Here is a 14628-nt window from a genome sequence, read left to right as displayed (position 1 = left end):
TTGAGGATGGAAAATACTGTCGCAATAATTCAGATTTCATATTTGTTAGTACTATGCCATTGTTTCAGTCATTGGGGGTAAATAGAGACACTATTTGCCCGTGTGTCATTATTGTGCAACTAGCTTTATGGTGTGTATCTGTCTAGACTCTAGCCTGCTCTGATCTCCGCCTTTGATTATACAAATAAATTAGTGTGCTCTGTCATTTCTGCTGCTTTCTTTTTCTATTATTTTCTTCTCAACGTTATTATAATTTTCGCAGGGTCTAATTTTCCTTGTAAGTGGGAACGCTGGCGCCGGCTCCTGGTTTTTCCAACACCCGTGCTGCATTCTGGGATTGTTGTGACTGTAGCAGCCAGCCGGCTTGCCAGTCGGGCTTGAGCCTGAGTGAGGCAAACACGTACGAATGTCTCAGCCGACGCATATAGCTGACGTCAACCGGAAGTTTCTGGCGAGTCCACAAGATTCTGTACACTCTCGTCCAACTCTGCTGTGTTTATCATGGTCGTTTGCCGGCTACACCGGTGTTGGAATGGCGTGAAAAACAACCGGCGGTCGTAGTTTATGTATTGGAACATTGATTGTTGTTGTGTGGTGGCGTTGCCGTTGGTGCTCTAATGGGGTGCCCATCGCCCATGGTCATGGACAGGTTTTCATTCATTTGAGTGGTTGCGTTATTCAAACAAGGTAATCGGCTGGTGGGATCTTGCGTTCACATCGATGGAGAAAGCAGGAATAATGTAGGACGCCTTTGGCTTTATTTGGGCCGACAATGGCAGGCTCCTTGCAAGTGCAGGTGGAGAAATGAAAATCTTCACGACAGTGTTAAGAATTGCCGCCCTTCTGCTGCTTTCAAGATTTGGCTCATCCGTCACTGCACGGTCAGGCCCTTCTGAAAATATTGCATGTAAGTGTATTTGGTATTACCGAGTATATAAAGGTCCTTGGTATTATTGTATATTTATTTCATACGGAATATTAGGTTATACTGCTAGTGCTATACTATAGTCTGTCTCCGTGTCATGTGGATACATAACTAAAGCTGAGAGGGTCTATGTCCCCCAGGGTAGGCCCTACTATCGGAGGGTACCCTGGGTACGGTTCGATATATCGGAACGTACCCTGGTACTATCTGATATGACGGACCGTACCTCGCCTACTCCACTAACGAGTCTAGGGAGTCGCCTACGCCTACTCCCTAACCCTAACCATATCAGATATTTACACGATATATCGAACCGTACCCAGGGTACCCTCCGGTAGTACCCTGGAGGGCATAGACCCTATGAGCATAACTAAAGCCTAAAGGGTCCAGGTTATTATTTGTAGATGGTTATACTTATACTCAAATTATATGATGTCAATTACTACACTAACTTGTAGTAGTGGTCTGGGTTGGATAAACACCATCTTGCATGCCAAAAGAAGGCAACGATGTGTCTATAATTTATCTGTCTTTGCTTCCCTTGAATTTTCACTGCAATGTCACTGGTATACTGAGTTTGCTGTACATTAGTTGCATCAGTACGCATCGCAGCCATTTGATCCACAAGATAAAAGAACCACCGCACACTGTTGAGATAGCTCTGACTATGTAGTCCTTGACTCCTCAACCTTTTCCTTTTGTAGAGATAAAGGTTCGGAATGGCTACGTACGCGTAGGTATAGTGGTAACTCTTAAATTAGCTCTTTTGGGCTTGTATACATATCATTATCACCACGACCTCAGTAATTATACATCAGGGGGAGGGGTGCATCAGGACAAAACTCTAACCATAACCTAATCCTAATTCGAAATTTCAGAACTGAATGCTAACCCCATCATATATGTTGGTTCCTTTAGTAGGATGAACCGATCACATACTCATGGGGGTGTCATTGTATTTTGATTGATGGTTTATACACCAAAAAGATAAAATGTAACAATACAACAGTGTCTTATTTCGCATCGTGTAAACATATCTTTCTGCTGGTAATCAAGGTAATCTTGTTGTTGGTGTATGTGCTAGAACAGTACATGGCAAAACAACTTTTGAAACATGGAGAACATAGGTAGATTTTGCCAAAACATAACATTTAAATTATTTCTTTCTATAAGTATAATATGCTGAGCAAATTGCAGACAGCAGACAATGGCTGTTAGGCAGCTATTCAAATTTAGTCTATTGTACAGATAATCACAGCACATAAATGAAGCGTAATAAACGGAACGTATGTGTCAGTGACTTTTACACCAGTCGACCAGAAGGTTCTTCCCATCAACACGCGTGCAGACGCACGCAAACACGCACGCACGCACACACACATGCACAGACACGTGCGTGCACATGCACACAGCAGTTACCTCCCTTCTGTTCTCACTGAATCAACAAGCAATGGAAGCGTCAATGCAACGCTATCAAGTACAACATTTTGCATCTTCGTCGTCATTCACGTTACCTGTATCGTTCTTGTACCACTTACAATGTACTACTACTAGTATTGATACTCACCAGCACCACCACCAACGCTGCCAACTACAACAACACTAACATTGGCACTGCTATATTTCCTAATGGTGTCATTGAAATGGTTACTGCATCTTATTTGCATATTTATATGGTCATTAGCTGTTTGGGGAATGTGTCATGAAATCGTCACGTGTGACAGTTTAATATGATGGTGTTGGAGTAAAATATGATGCATGATTGCATTCATGCTGTACTTTGTAGGATTTAATTAAAATTAAGACAAGTAACTGCATGTGCACCATCTGCCAGATATTTCTTTTTTGTATGTCTGATGGATTGCGTGAAAATATGATTAAAAATCACCCCTGTCATGTAAAAAAATATAACGCAAAAATTTAAGGTTACATTTATAATCAAGAACCATGAATAATTAATTATAAATGAATCTTGTTACATGGACGGGACGTGAATTGAACGTTTTTTTTAGCAGAAAGCAAGTACTTGCTGCCAGAGAAAAAGGCAGGCAGCAAATTTACTCACACATGCAGAATCTTTGGTTCTTCTACTATGGTTTGTTAGGAATTTCTTGGCAGCAAGTAATTGCCGCCAATGTTGAAAGCAGGCAGCAAAACTGCTTGCTGTCCTTATATCGAATATTATTATCGAACCCTGTAAGAGTAGATATTTTTCTCAAGAAAATTACTTATTCGTTCAGTCATATAGATTCGTTGGCAGAATCTTCAGTATGTTGATGGTGGCCAGTATAGAGTAGAAGTAGGTTAGACTTTGGGTAGTGGAAAGGGACGATGGGAAACAATCTAGTCGTGTTTGTGAGTGAAGATTTCGTTGTATTACCAGCTGCCGGGCAACCTTAATCCCGTCACTTTGTAGTCATATAGATCATTTTTAATGCGATGTAGTCACGTCATGCAATAAAATGGTAATATAAGCTGTAGTGGCATAGTAATTTCGAGTCTCTGACAAGTACAACCAAGCTTGTATTTTGAAAATTTTATGTAGTCTAGTCTAGACAGACAGCAACCCCAGATTCCATATATATAACAATAGACACGTGCGTACACACGTCATTCTGTATGTCGGCACAGTGTGAAACTGTACTGAATATGTGGACATTCTGTAAATAAAACTGCATGCATGTACATTGTGCTAGTGTTCTACTGTAATGCTACGTAGGACTGTTCACAGTCTGAGACATCTGCCCAATGGAGCCCTTTGGAAATGTTTGTTATCCACCTGAATGACCTTGTCCCAATTCCTGTGCTCGTGCCCCTATCCATGCATTGTTCGAATAACGTCAGTAATGTCTACAGTAATATCTTAGTTATCTGAACAACTCTGAGTGAATGAGTTTATCTTGAGATGTTTTCCATTAAATATACATAAATATCCCTGTATAATACATTTATAGGTGTAGCTGTGTTTGTGGGTATTTATATTTTAGGCATATGTAACACATTAAATGAAAGGTAGTTTTAAATTTCATATGCCTTTATTTAGATGAGCTCACTTAAGCAATCGGTATTTTCAGTCATTCGATAAACCATCAATTTAACAAATAAACATCGCATGATCGCACCAAGCACATTGATCCGGTTGAATGTTCTTCAATGTCACGAAGAAAATTTAATCGGCTGTATTTGAAAACACCTCCGTGTGCGTGTTGTTGACATTGCACACACACATGCCCTGTTGTTGAACCACGGATCATTTATGCCGATTTCGCTTGCGATGAAAATTGCCATGTTTACCACGAAATAAACTGTGATGCTGAAAATTGGACGAAGTCATAGGTGTAATGGTACGCGATGCAGGTTTTCGAATTACGAGAAAGGTTGACCAGTAATTGGGTAAAGAATTGCAGTCGGTAAAGTAAAAATAAATGATTTTGCCGACAGCCACAAACAGTTTTACAGCCGTCACTCTATAGAATATTTTAGAAAGCATACATACGGGTATCACAACATCTGTTTGGTAGACTGTTTGATCATATGATATGGATTTTAGTTATTATTTATTAAATAACTGGGGGATTATGGTATGATGTTATTGTTGCCACCATTGGTGTTGTTTTTGTTGTTTGGCCTCAGAATTTTGTTAATGGGGCTAGTTTTGTTGGTGCTACACTTGTAAATGTACATTGTATGTGTGTGTGTGCGTGCGTGCGTGCGTGCGTGCGTGCGTGCGTGTGCGTGCGTGCGTGTGTGGGTGTAATTACCTTTATTGAAGGTCATTAAAATTCATAAACACTGTAAAGTGAGAATCAATACCATTAAGTTTGCTTATAATTTGTATGTTCATTACCATTAGTTGGCCAGCCAAAAAAAGTTAACCTGATCACACTGAGAGGATAAATATTGATGTTAAATACTAATAAAGTCCTAGTATTAAGTAATGTTCATATATTTTGTGATATATACCTTTGTCATCTACTAACATCCGAGTTCCGTTATATCAAACATGAACTTTTATAATAGCAATAACATTCAAAAGGCAACTTCGTCAATCATGGGGTAGCACAGTTGGATGTCTCACGGCAGCACCCAAAGTCCACGATTTTGAAGTTCTGTATTGTTTAATAATAAATTTGTTAAAAGTAATGGTAGCAATTAAAACATATAGACAGAACTTGCCTTTAAAAACAATATTTATATTGTTAAATATTGTTATATATATATATATCAGTTATATATATATATATATATATATATGTCAGTCGCATAACAGAAATGTGTATATATATTAATAAAATAATTAACTATATATATATATCAAGAGTACATAATAGATATATATCTCTATATATCTATATCTCTATATGTCTATATCTCAATATCTCTATTATGTACTCTTGATATATATATAACAATATTTAACAATATAAAATATTGTTTTTAAAGGCAACTGTCTATATGTTTTAATTGCTACCATTACTTTTCAGTAGTTAGATTACATGTTTAATTACTATCTATTTGATCTTGATCTTGATGATAGTACTGCGTCGACCGCGTATATGCGTATTATGACGCAGGTGATGGGGCGTGGTGAAATTAGGCGCCCTCGGCCGCGACTGCGACACTGATAGTGTCGATCACGGTCTGCGTGCAGACATTCCAGTCCATGATGGTCCGTGGAAAGAATGAGATTTTGAATTCCCCTTGCGAGGTTCTAATGACTGATTGACTGCAAGCTTGTTGTCGTTTTTGATCCGTGTGCGCGATGGACCCATCCTGTTGTACTTGACTTTGGGGATCGCGACACTTCCAGAAATAATTTTGTTGAGAAGGTTGAGTCGGTTCTCTTTATGGCGTAGTTGAAGATTCGGCCAATTATGTGATAGTAACACTGCAGTTACGCAGTTTTTATCATACATGTTTTAATCACTATCTATTTACTCTTGTTTGATATCGGTGCAAAAGCTCTTAGCTTATGTTAATAATGTTCATTATATACCGATGAAAATAAATTTTACTTGAACTTGTACTTGAACTTGTGTATGTATACACATATATATATATATATACATATTGTTTTTTTGCCACAAAGATCATAATAAACTAAAAACCTTCTAGACTTATTGTCCCCCTTTTGCTTCCTGACACAGTGTGTTGAAGACTTTTGGTTATTTTTAAATAGGTGTATTTGGCTTAAAAATAATTCCATCATCATTGTCCTCTTTTAATCCGCTGGGAGTATCACAATGAAGACTGAAGAGGCTTTACTGAACTCCAACAGACCAGCTGATCTAAAAAAAAAAATACATAACAGAAACCTTTGTAACAGATCACATCACCAAAATCTTGGAAAACATGAAAAAGCTAGCTATTTCTTCATGGAATTGAGCCAATTTTGGCTTTGTTTCACACGTATATATATATATATGTATTTTTGTTGCACATTCCAACGTGTGGAAACCATTGTAATTGTCAATTAATATGTTCTGTATATTAAGATAAATTATAACACTCATTCCATATAATTAAGTTTTAAATTGTATATCCCTATCACTATAGACTAGTAAATGTTGCTAATTTTCTGTGTTGTACAATTTTACTTTCAGCAAAATGCAAAAGCCTTTAACCATACTGCAATTTCATTTCATAAAGTAAATTATATGTTATTATTTAAACGAAAATGTTATTATTATATAATTTATAAAGCAAATATGATACAAATGTAACTATCTCTATGTAATTTAATACCCTTGTATACCAGTGTGCAATTTTCAACCTAACAACTATTTAGTGTGTGACGTGAAAGGCAATTCCTGCGTAAGATTGTGTTTGTGTGGGTTAGTTGGGGGGGGGGATGGCGTATTCAATAGATGTCATTAATGAGAAAACCGGCTTTATTCGCATCACAGTACAAATCATTACACCCACGCGGTGGTCTATGCCAGTAACAAACCAGACTACACTGCGGTTTTCAATTGAAGTCTAATTAGTTGCTATTGCTGCATTAAATCTGATCGATTTTGGTGTATGGATTTTGGCAGGCTCTTATGTCTAACTATTTAGTTTCGTTTTTTTAATATACTTTTTAGAGAATATTATTCACATTGTATGTTATTGCCTGACAGAAATATTCTATAAAATTTAAAAAAATCTCGTGGCCAGTTTCTGATTACCCTTCCTAACGAAGCACCCCCAACCCATATTTAAATGATTATTTTATTATTTTATTACGCCATTATGTATTCATTTGATTATGTCATTATGTGATTTATAATTGATTACTATAGTATGTGGCACTGATATATTAACTGATTTAATTTAACCTGATTGAATTACTACAATTATATTATTATATTTTACTTCCCCAAATCGATGCTGATTTGTTTTAAATTTGCTGTAAAATTGTGTTATGTGTACCCATTCGTGTTTATTTTTAGCTCGCCTTGACATCGTCAAGCTGAGCTATTTCCATGGGGTGTCGCCCATCGTACGTCCGTCCGTCAACATTTGGCTACGGTCAACGATAACTCAAGAACCGTTTGACCCCACTGGTGGTTGTGGGGCGGGGGCGGGTGTGGGTTGTGGTGTGTTGGCGGGGCACGGAGTTCAAATGTGATATATGGTTTGTCACCTGCCTATGGGAAGGTTTTGAGCGTCCTATTTTGGCGCGACAGGCCAGGTCGTGCCTACATTCGGGCCACGTGCACGAAATGGAAAATGGCCATAAGTCAGCTTCAGGTTTAATGGATTGTTTGCTATTTTCTGGCGTTGTGATGAAGTGAGGACTGGCGCCCAAAACATCGTCACACAGGTTTTTGATTTTAGCTCATCGACTAGTCAGATGCAGCTTGGTAGAATCGCGTTGATGTCCGTCCGTCCGAGGTCGTCCGGTCGTCCGTCAACGGAGTTTGGCACAAATCTTAACGCGCTCCGACGTACGGTCCCGGATATTGGCGTCGTTGGGCGGGCATCGTCAAGACGAGTTGTGCTGTCGAAAGCTGGGGCGTCCAAAGGGTCAAGAGGTGGTAAAAGGAAGGGCGCGCAACATTCAGTCCGATTAACTTAACGGTATAGGGAGGAATGCGAATTGGGCACAAATCTAAAGCGCTCGCCTAGCGTCGTGATTAGTCGGTGTATAGCATCATGGTCAGGAAAAACATTCACGTGTCGCCGAAGATGGGGACGGGTCACAGGTCAAAGCGTCAATGGGGCAGCAGGGCAGATGGTTAGACATTTTTCGTGAGGACAAGGGTGCTGACGGCGGACGCCGCGCGGTGGCCGTCAGCGAGTTGAAAAACTTTTTGTTTCAGCCGGGTGACTAGCATTTTTGGTACTGGCAGTATTGAAAGGACCAAATGAATCTTACTTTCTGCTGACACTGGAAGATACAGTGTCAGGGATACACTTTTGACCCTCAACGGAGGAGGCGCTTTAAACATGGATGTTGTGACTGTCTGCTTTGTTAGAAAGAATTTGACTGCGCGCGTTGCTAGGGAGCAATCTATACATGCCCTGAAGACGCTGTACAATGTCACAGCTGAAATTTCAAAACTAAATTTTGGTTAAGAAGGTTTATGCTGCCCTTAATCGTAAATTTAGGATGAGGCATTCTGTACTGTCCAGTATGGGTACAATGTACGTATGCCGGCTGCCAGTGGCACTGCCAGGTGCATGTGCCAGTTGTGGCGACTGTGGCCAGTTTTTGCCTTAATTGCGTTCACAGGTGGCAGCCCTGCTCTGATGCGCGCAGCTGTAGGCTGCGTATAAATGGCATGGAGTGCTTACCCTAGGGTCTGTCTTGCCAGATAGTTGTTGCTACTGACGTTGATGGGAAGCTTGCAAATCTTTAATCTGAGGACACTGTAAATCGTACCTCGCCATCTCGTTGGCACAACGGTTTCATAGACCGGATCCAAACGAAGACATTCTTTTCGAGAACGGTTCCTACCCATCCTCTGTGGGCATTCACTGTTTCGGCGTGTCTCGTGGTGAAACACATTTGGGACTAAACAAGGTTTACGTAGATCCACCACTCCACCACAGAGTCACCGCCAGTAGACGTGTTAGGATGAGCGCTGTCGCTCTGCGGCACTTGTTTTTTTAATTATGCAAATTAGGTAGATCTATGCATTTCAGTGTCTGCCTACGGTCAACGATAACTCAAGAACCGTTTGACCCACATGTTTCAAATTGCATATAGTTGTTACTCTTATGGGAGAGGTTTGAACTTCCTATTTTGGAGCACGCCAGTCGACCTACGTTCGAGTCACGCCCACTTTTTGGCAAAAATGAAAATGACCATCTAAATTAATTAGATTTTGTTAAATTTTGGTATGTGAATCAATGTGTAACTGTAAGGCTAGCCCCAAAACAGTTGTTACTCCTATGAGAGAGATGACAACGTCCTATTACGTTTATTTCGTCTAACTCTGGTTAACAACTCTACAATCATACCTATATACGTGTAATATTGTGTTTTAGATTCTTCGTTACAGTAATTTGACTGGAATATTTTATTGCTTTTATTTGCGCGATATTCGAAAACCAAAATCGCGATCATTTAGGCGTAGTGCTATCTCTCGTCAAGATTTCAGACTTTCAGATCTGAAACATTTATTTTCGCATCAAAACTTATGCATATATCATTATCAAGAGTATATAATGGGAGATATGCTATATAATGGGAGTTCTCGCATATATTTATATACTCTTGCTTTATATATCCCCCTCCCTCTTCTATCACACCCAAGGTGAGCTACAGTGTCATTGACACTTTCATTTAAAATTAGCCTTTGTCGTGTGATGTAATTTGAGTAGGTAACTGCTAGTAGCAGTGTAGTGGGCCAGTAAGGATTGCACTATATTGTTGATGGAATGTTATGATGAAATGTCATGTAGGTGAGGTGTTGTGATGTGGTGGTACGTATATAATGTCTCATGCTGTCGAGGTGAAATTCACCACAGCAAGCACACAGTTTGTATCTCTATTAACTTTTGTCAACTACTGAGAATGATAGAGTGCCAACCTAGTCCCGTTTCCTTCTAATGATATCATTACCTGTGCAGAGACGTGTGACTTTAAAATACAGATGAGAAGGTTATTACAGTATGTTCTACTGTTCGGCTCTTATTACTAGTCTTACAAGTTCTTTACACGTGCCGTGACGTTGATGGCTTGCACTAGTCTGGCAAATTGTGATCATGCATGTGCATTTGTTATTAAAATTTTTCACTGAAATCGTTTCAGATTTAGAAAATCAATAACCCTGTACAAATTAAAAGCCCCACTCTTTCGTGATTTTAAAAAGCTCATTAGCGTATGTGATTTTGTACCTGTCGACGCTGTCATAAATTCTTTCGCTTTCGGGCACGTCATCTTTCGGTGAGATTTTCTGCAATATTTGCCTACAATCCCAGATGGATGCAGATTACATTGCAGGCGATTGCGACGAAGCTGGCTCTATATGATCATCGCCAAAAACCAGTTTTCACAACACAAATTCAGGAATTCGTTCGTGAAATTAGACAAACAACGTACGGATGATTGATTAAGATATCTCTTGAGTTCACATGCACTGTTGCAGTTCGTATTTTTTCTCAGTCTCGTTCGATGTCCCGTTTCGAATAATTTCGTTGATGTTTGCCGCGTGGTGTTCGTCCGTGAGTCATCGCCCCAGTGAAAACAAGGTGATGAACCTGATGGCATCTCAAGATGCGAGCCGGCGTGTACACGTGGGCTACTGCTGCTGAAGGGGTCGTTGTCGTATCAGGTACTACAGATATGTACCCGAGGTACATATATGTATACACAAAGTGTACCAGACTTGTACTACAGAAGTGTACCCTAATCCTAGCCCTAGCCCTAACCCTAACCCTAACCCTAACCCTAATCCTAACCCTAACCCTAACCCTAACCCTAACCCTAACCCTAACCCTAAACATACCTCATATAAAAATATAAACATAATACTAAACAACCTAAAACTACCTCGGGTACATATCTGTAGTACCTGATACGACAACGACCCCATCTGCGTTACTGCTGAATCATTGGCCGGTCGGTCGGAGTACGTGAACGTTGTTGTGTACAAGTATGTGGCCCACGTTCATCTCTCTTTCGCCCTAAGGCGCGATCGCATCTGCGCGAGGAATGTACCTGTAACAACAGCAACAAATGTTGTACGGTTAGGGTGGGTTTGCTCTTTAACGCAGTGGCGAAGCTTCCCTCCGCACAGAACCACTTGCAAAATGCGCACACGCGCGCGCAAGCACGCACACGCGCTCGCCCCCACGTTACAAGAATGGCTCTCAGATTGTTTGGGATAAGTGACAATCTAATGATATAATAGGCGAAGATTCGCATTCCATCGCCCACAGGTATGACTCTTTTATCAATATGTTCTGCCTAATTCCGGCAACTGGTATTAATTTAATATACGGCAGACAGTGGTAGTGCCTGCCACCTACGCCGTACAGCCCCTGCGAACGACCGTGCTACGTGTGTAGGATGCGTATATAGGATGCGTATATTGCGAAGAATGTCAGGAATGTTTGGGAATTTCGGTGTGTAGGTGTGCTAGTAGGATATTCCCCCCGTGCCTGTACATACCGCTCATCCACACACAAGCCCAAATGCGCAGCCATTGTACGTGTGCATCTAAATACCTGAACAGGGTAATTGCCAGTGCCTGTTGGCAAGTTATGGTGTAATTAACAGAGCTGTACCTGTCTGGCTGTACCTGCAGCAAACAAGGGCAGGTATATCCTTGGATTGTCATTGTGGTGGCGTGTAACATGCGTGTATCAGTCAGGTTTTGAGCTTTAGTCGAAGGGGAGAATTCGCGGGAATGGGCATCTTCGTTACCATCAAAGCTAAAGTAAAATTAGGTTGTACAGTTTTGGCTCACGAAAACAGTATTTAACGCGTTATGTCTGTCAAGGTTCGTAGCATTGATTTGTTGTAGTTTTATGAAACAGCAATGTATCAGTACTTGCATGGACTGAGTATTATTGACTGCGTATAGAACGTGTACGTCACTGTTTTGAAAATGAGTTATTACATACTATGCTAAACACGAGCAGCTATCCTATGCTAGGGATGAGGGTGGGGTAGGTGTGTACTGGGGTTTTCTGTTGCTACCTATCCACGCCATCGACATTTGGGTTTGTTGGTAACGAAATACGCGTTTTTATGGGTTATTTCCACAATGCACTCTGCTCGTATTTATTTGGGAAAGAAAATAAATTGCTGGCCTTTTAATATTTAGTTATAGTCTTATTATTATAAAGGCATCATTAGGCATGCATTATGGAAAATTAATTTTAACTGCTTACTCTTAGAATTAATGTTTTCGTATGTGCTTCCAATACACTGGCATGCACCAATAGTGCCAACATGTACTGTTCATAACACATTTACTGTTCCCAGAAATCACTGATGCATGCTAAATTTTATTACCTGTGTTATGTCGTTCCGAGCAGGCATTTTTACATTGACCATTGATACCCATGTGGTTCTGTGTGTATGCGTGGGTGTGATTGCCACTTATGTATGCTATGCACTATTTACCTATAGGCTATATACGAATTTCGGCGAAAAACAATTTCATTGACATTGTATGTTTATTAAAATGTACTATCTGCATTTAAAAAGGCCATCTCTTCAATGCTGTACTGTTTTGTGAATTCATCACTTATGAACGTTTTTTGTGTGTTCTGTGAGTGTGATCCACAAGTCAATTTAGGAGAGCCTTTTTACAAGACCTGCCTTAATCCCTATTCCCGTTCCTTTCATTCCCCAGTTGTCCACATTTCTCTACAATACACATCTTCTTTTGTGTCCAGTTTCGTGATGTGGCAAGCTCATGTTACGAATGAAGTAATCTTGCTCATGTATGGGTTGGTCTAGGATTGGCGTATGGTTGTTTTGATACAAGATGGTTCCTTGCGCGGGCAGTGTCATTGTCCCAAATAGGCAGACTTGCTCAAACATTCCCGCCTACAGGTTCAGCATTCCTGGTAGTCATTTAGCACAGATACGTTTGTCATTTGGACAGCTTACATTTGAAGAAGTTCTATTTGTTTTTACACTTGCCCGATGCTTCGATGGCATCTGAACCTGTTTTGATGATTTCGAGTCAATTTTTGTAGTGAAAATGCTGTCTGCTGCGCTGGGTATACTAGTACGCGGGAGGGAGGGACCCTGTTGTTTGATGTTTCACAGGTCTACATGGTTAGGTACGCGGTGTACGCAGTGTCGAGGCGTGGTGTACTCCGGGAACACTGTTGGACCGGCTGCTCGCATATATGTAATGTGTACTGGCATTGCAATTTAACAGGCGGCGAGTAAATTACACGTTACATTACAGACATTACAAATATACGTACGTTAATTAACCCGTCGTTGGAATTTTGTTGTTAAAGTTTTGAGGTTTTTGGACGGACAAGGTTGTACAATAGCTAGTGGATAGTGGGCATGCGTATTAGAAGTAGGATTTAGGGAAGCAGTTCAGCATATTACGTACATTACAGTATATATAGGTACTTGTTAAAATAAATATATTCATTATTTGTAGTTTAAATGTGTATTTTTCACATGTACCCAATGTGTATATGTAGTATGTTAGGGTGTGTCAGTATAAAAAATAGTGTATACCTATTTGTGGAATCAACTCAACTGCAAATTCTGGGAATTTCTAGATTTTGGTAGTCCTACGTGGGCAAAGTCATTGCTCGTTCACATCGGCATAGACAGATATGTGCTGCGTTGTGTTTTTGATTGCTGTCACCCTTTGTCTCACCACATAATTGGAAATTTGTTATCAAACCATATTTGGTCATGTGTTCTCTGGTGAGATTAGCTTGTAGCATGAGTAGGTGTAGGTATGAGTAGGTTGCAACCTACTATGGTTGCGTCTATGTGCTAAATATAATACTTTTATAATAAATATCATTCATACTAATATATGGTATATATCAAGAGCGTATTAAGAAGCCTTAAAACCTTCTTAATACGCTCTTGTATACCAGGGTTCTCCAAGGGCACTTATAGCCTGGCGCCCCACCATCCTAAAATGCAGCCGCCATGCTGGTGTATAAACGAGAAGTTCAAACAATTAATACACGTTGGTCTCGATGCTACGGGTACGGGAGTACAACACACAAGTACAAACAGTCACCCTCTCCCTATCCCATAAGACCCCCTATACATATATCCCCTATACCAAAATTTATCTATGGTGTATAACCTTTTGCTTTAAATATTTTGCATCTGAGCTGACATCGTGAATTAATTTCCAACGGCATTATTACGGGGCAGGTAACCCAGTCTAACACGAGGTAGAGTAGACTGGTACACTTACCGACCACTCCTGCCATTGTCAATGGTGACAAAAAAAATTATTTATTTATGAGAGGTGAACTCGATTTGGAACCAGCAAACCAGCAAGTTCACCCCTACATTTTGGTATTTTTATTCCATTTATTATTTTGAATTTTCCGATGGCTTTGCCCATGCAAAACAAACATTTTCACCCCACATGCAGTGCTTCAAATTTACACACAGAGTGTCCCAGATTGCATCTCAGAGCTTCTACAATTCAAAAATTTTCCCGGACACCCCTATCACTGAGTACCACCCCCATGCTATAATTTAAAAGCTTGGAGAACCCTGTATATATATATATATATATATATATAGTATATAT

At 40.0% G+C, this 14628-nt stretch overlaps 1 protein-coding gene across 1 annotated transcript in view; it reads left to right on the top strand.

Annotated features, from left to right (window-relative positions):
• Nucleotides 1–349: 349 nt before the first annotated feature.
• LOC106805204 (muscle, skeletal receptor tyrosine protein kinase-like) overlaps nucleotides 350–14628 on the top strand; it is a gene marked incomplete in the record, with an annotated part of 34456 nt that continues 20177 nt past the window's right edge. Inside the window, 1 exon segment of the mRNA XM_014806706.1 lies at nucleotides 350–907. Within this exon segment, the coding sequence (XP_014662192.1) occupies nucleotides 805–907 (103 nt within the window).

This window comes from Priapulus caudatus, unplaced genomic scaffold, assembly GCF_000485595.1.
Source record: "Priapulus caudatus unplaced genomic scaffold, Priapulus_caudatus-5.0.1 Scaffold6, whole genome shotgun sequence".
Classification (NCBI taxonomy): Eukaryota; Metazoa; Priapulida; class Priapulimorpha; order Priapulimorphida; family Priapulidae; genus Priapulus; species Priapulus caudatus.
Note: the sequence above shows the minus strand (reverse complement) of the source record. Positions and strands in the feature narration are given on the sequence as shown.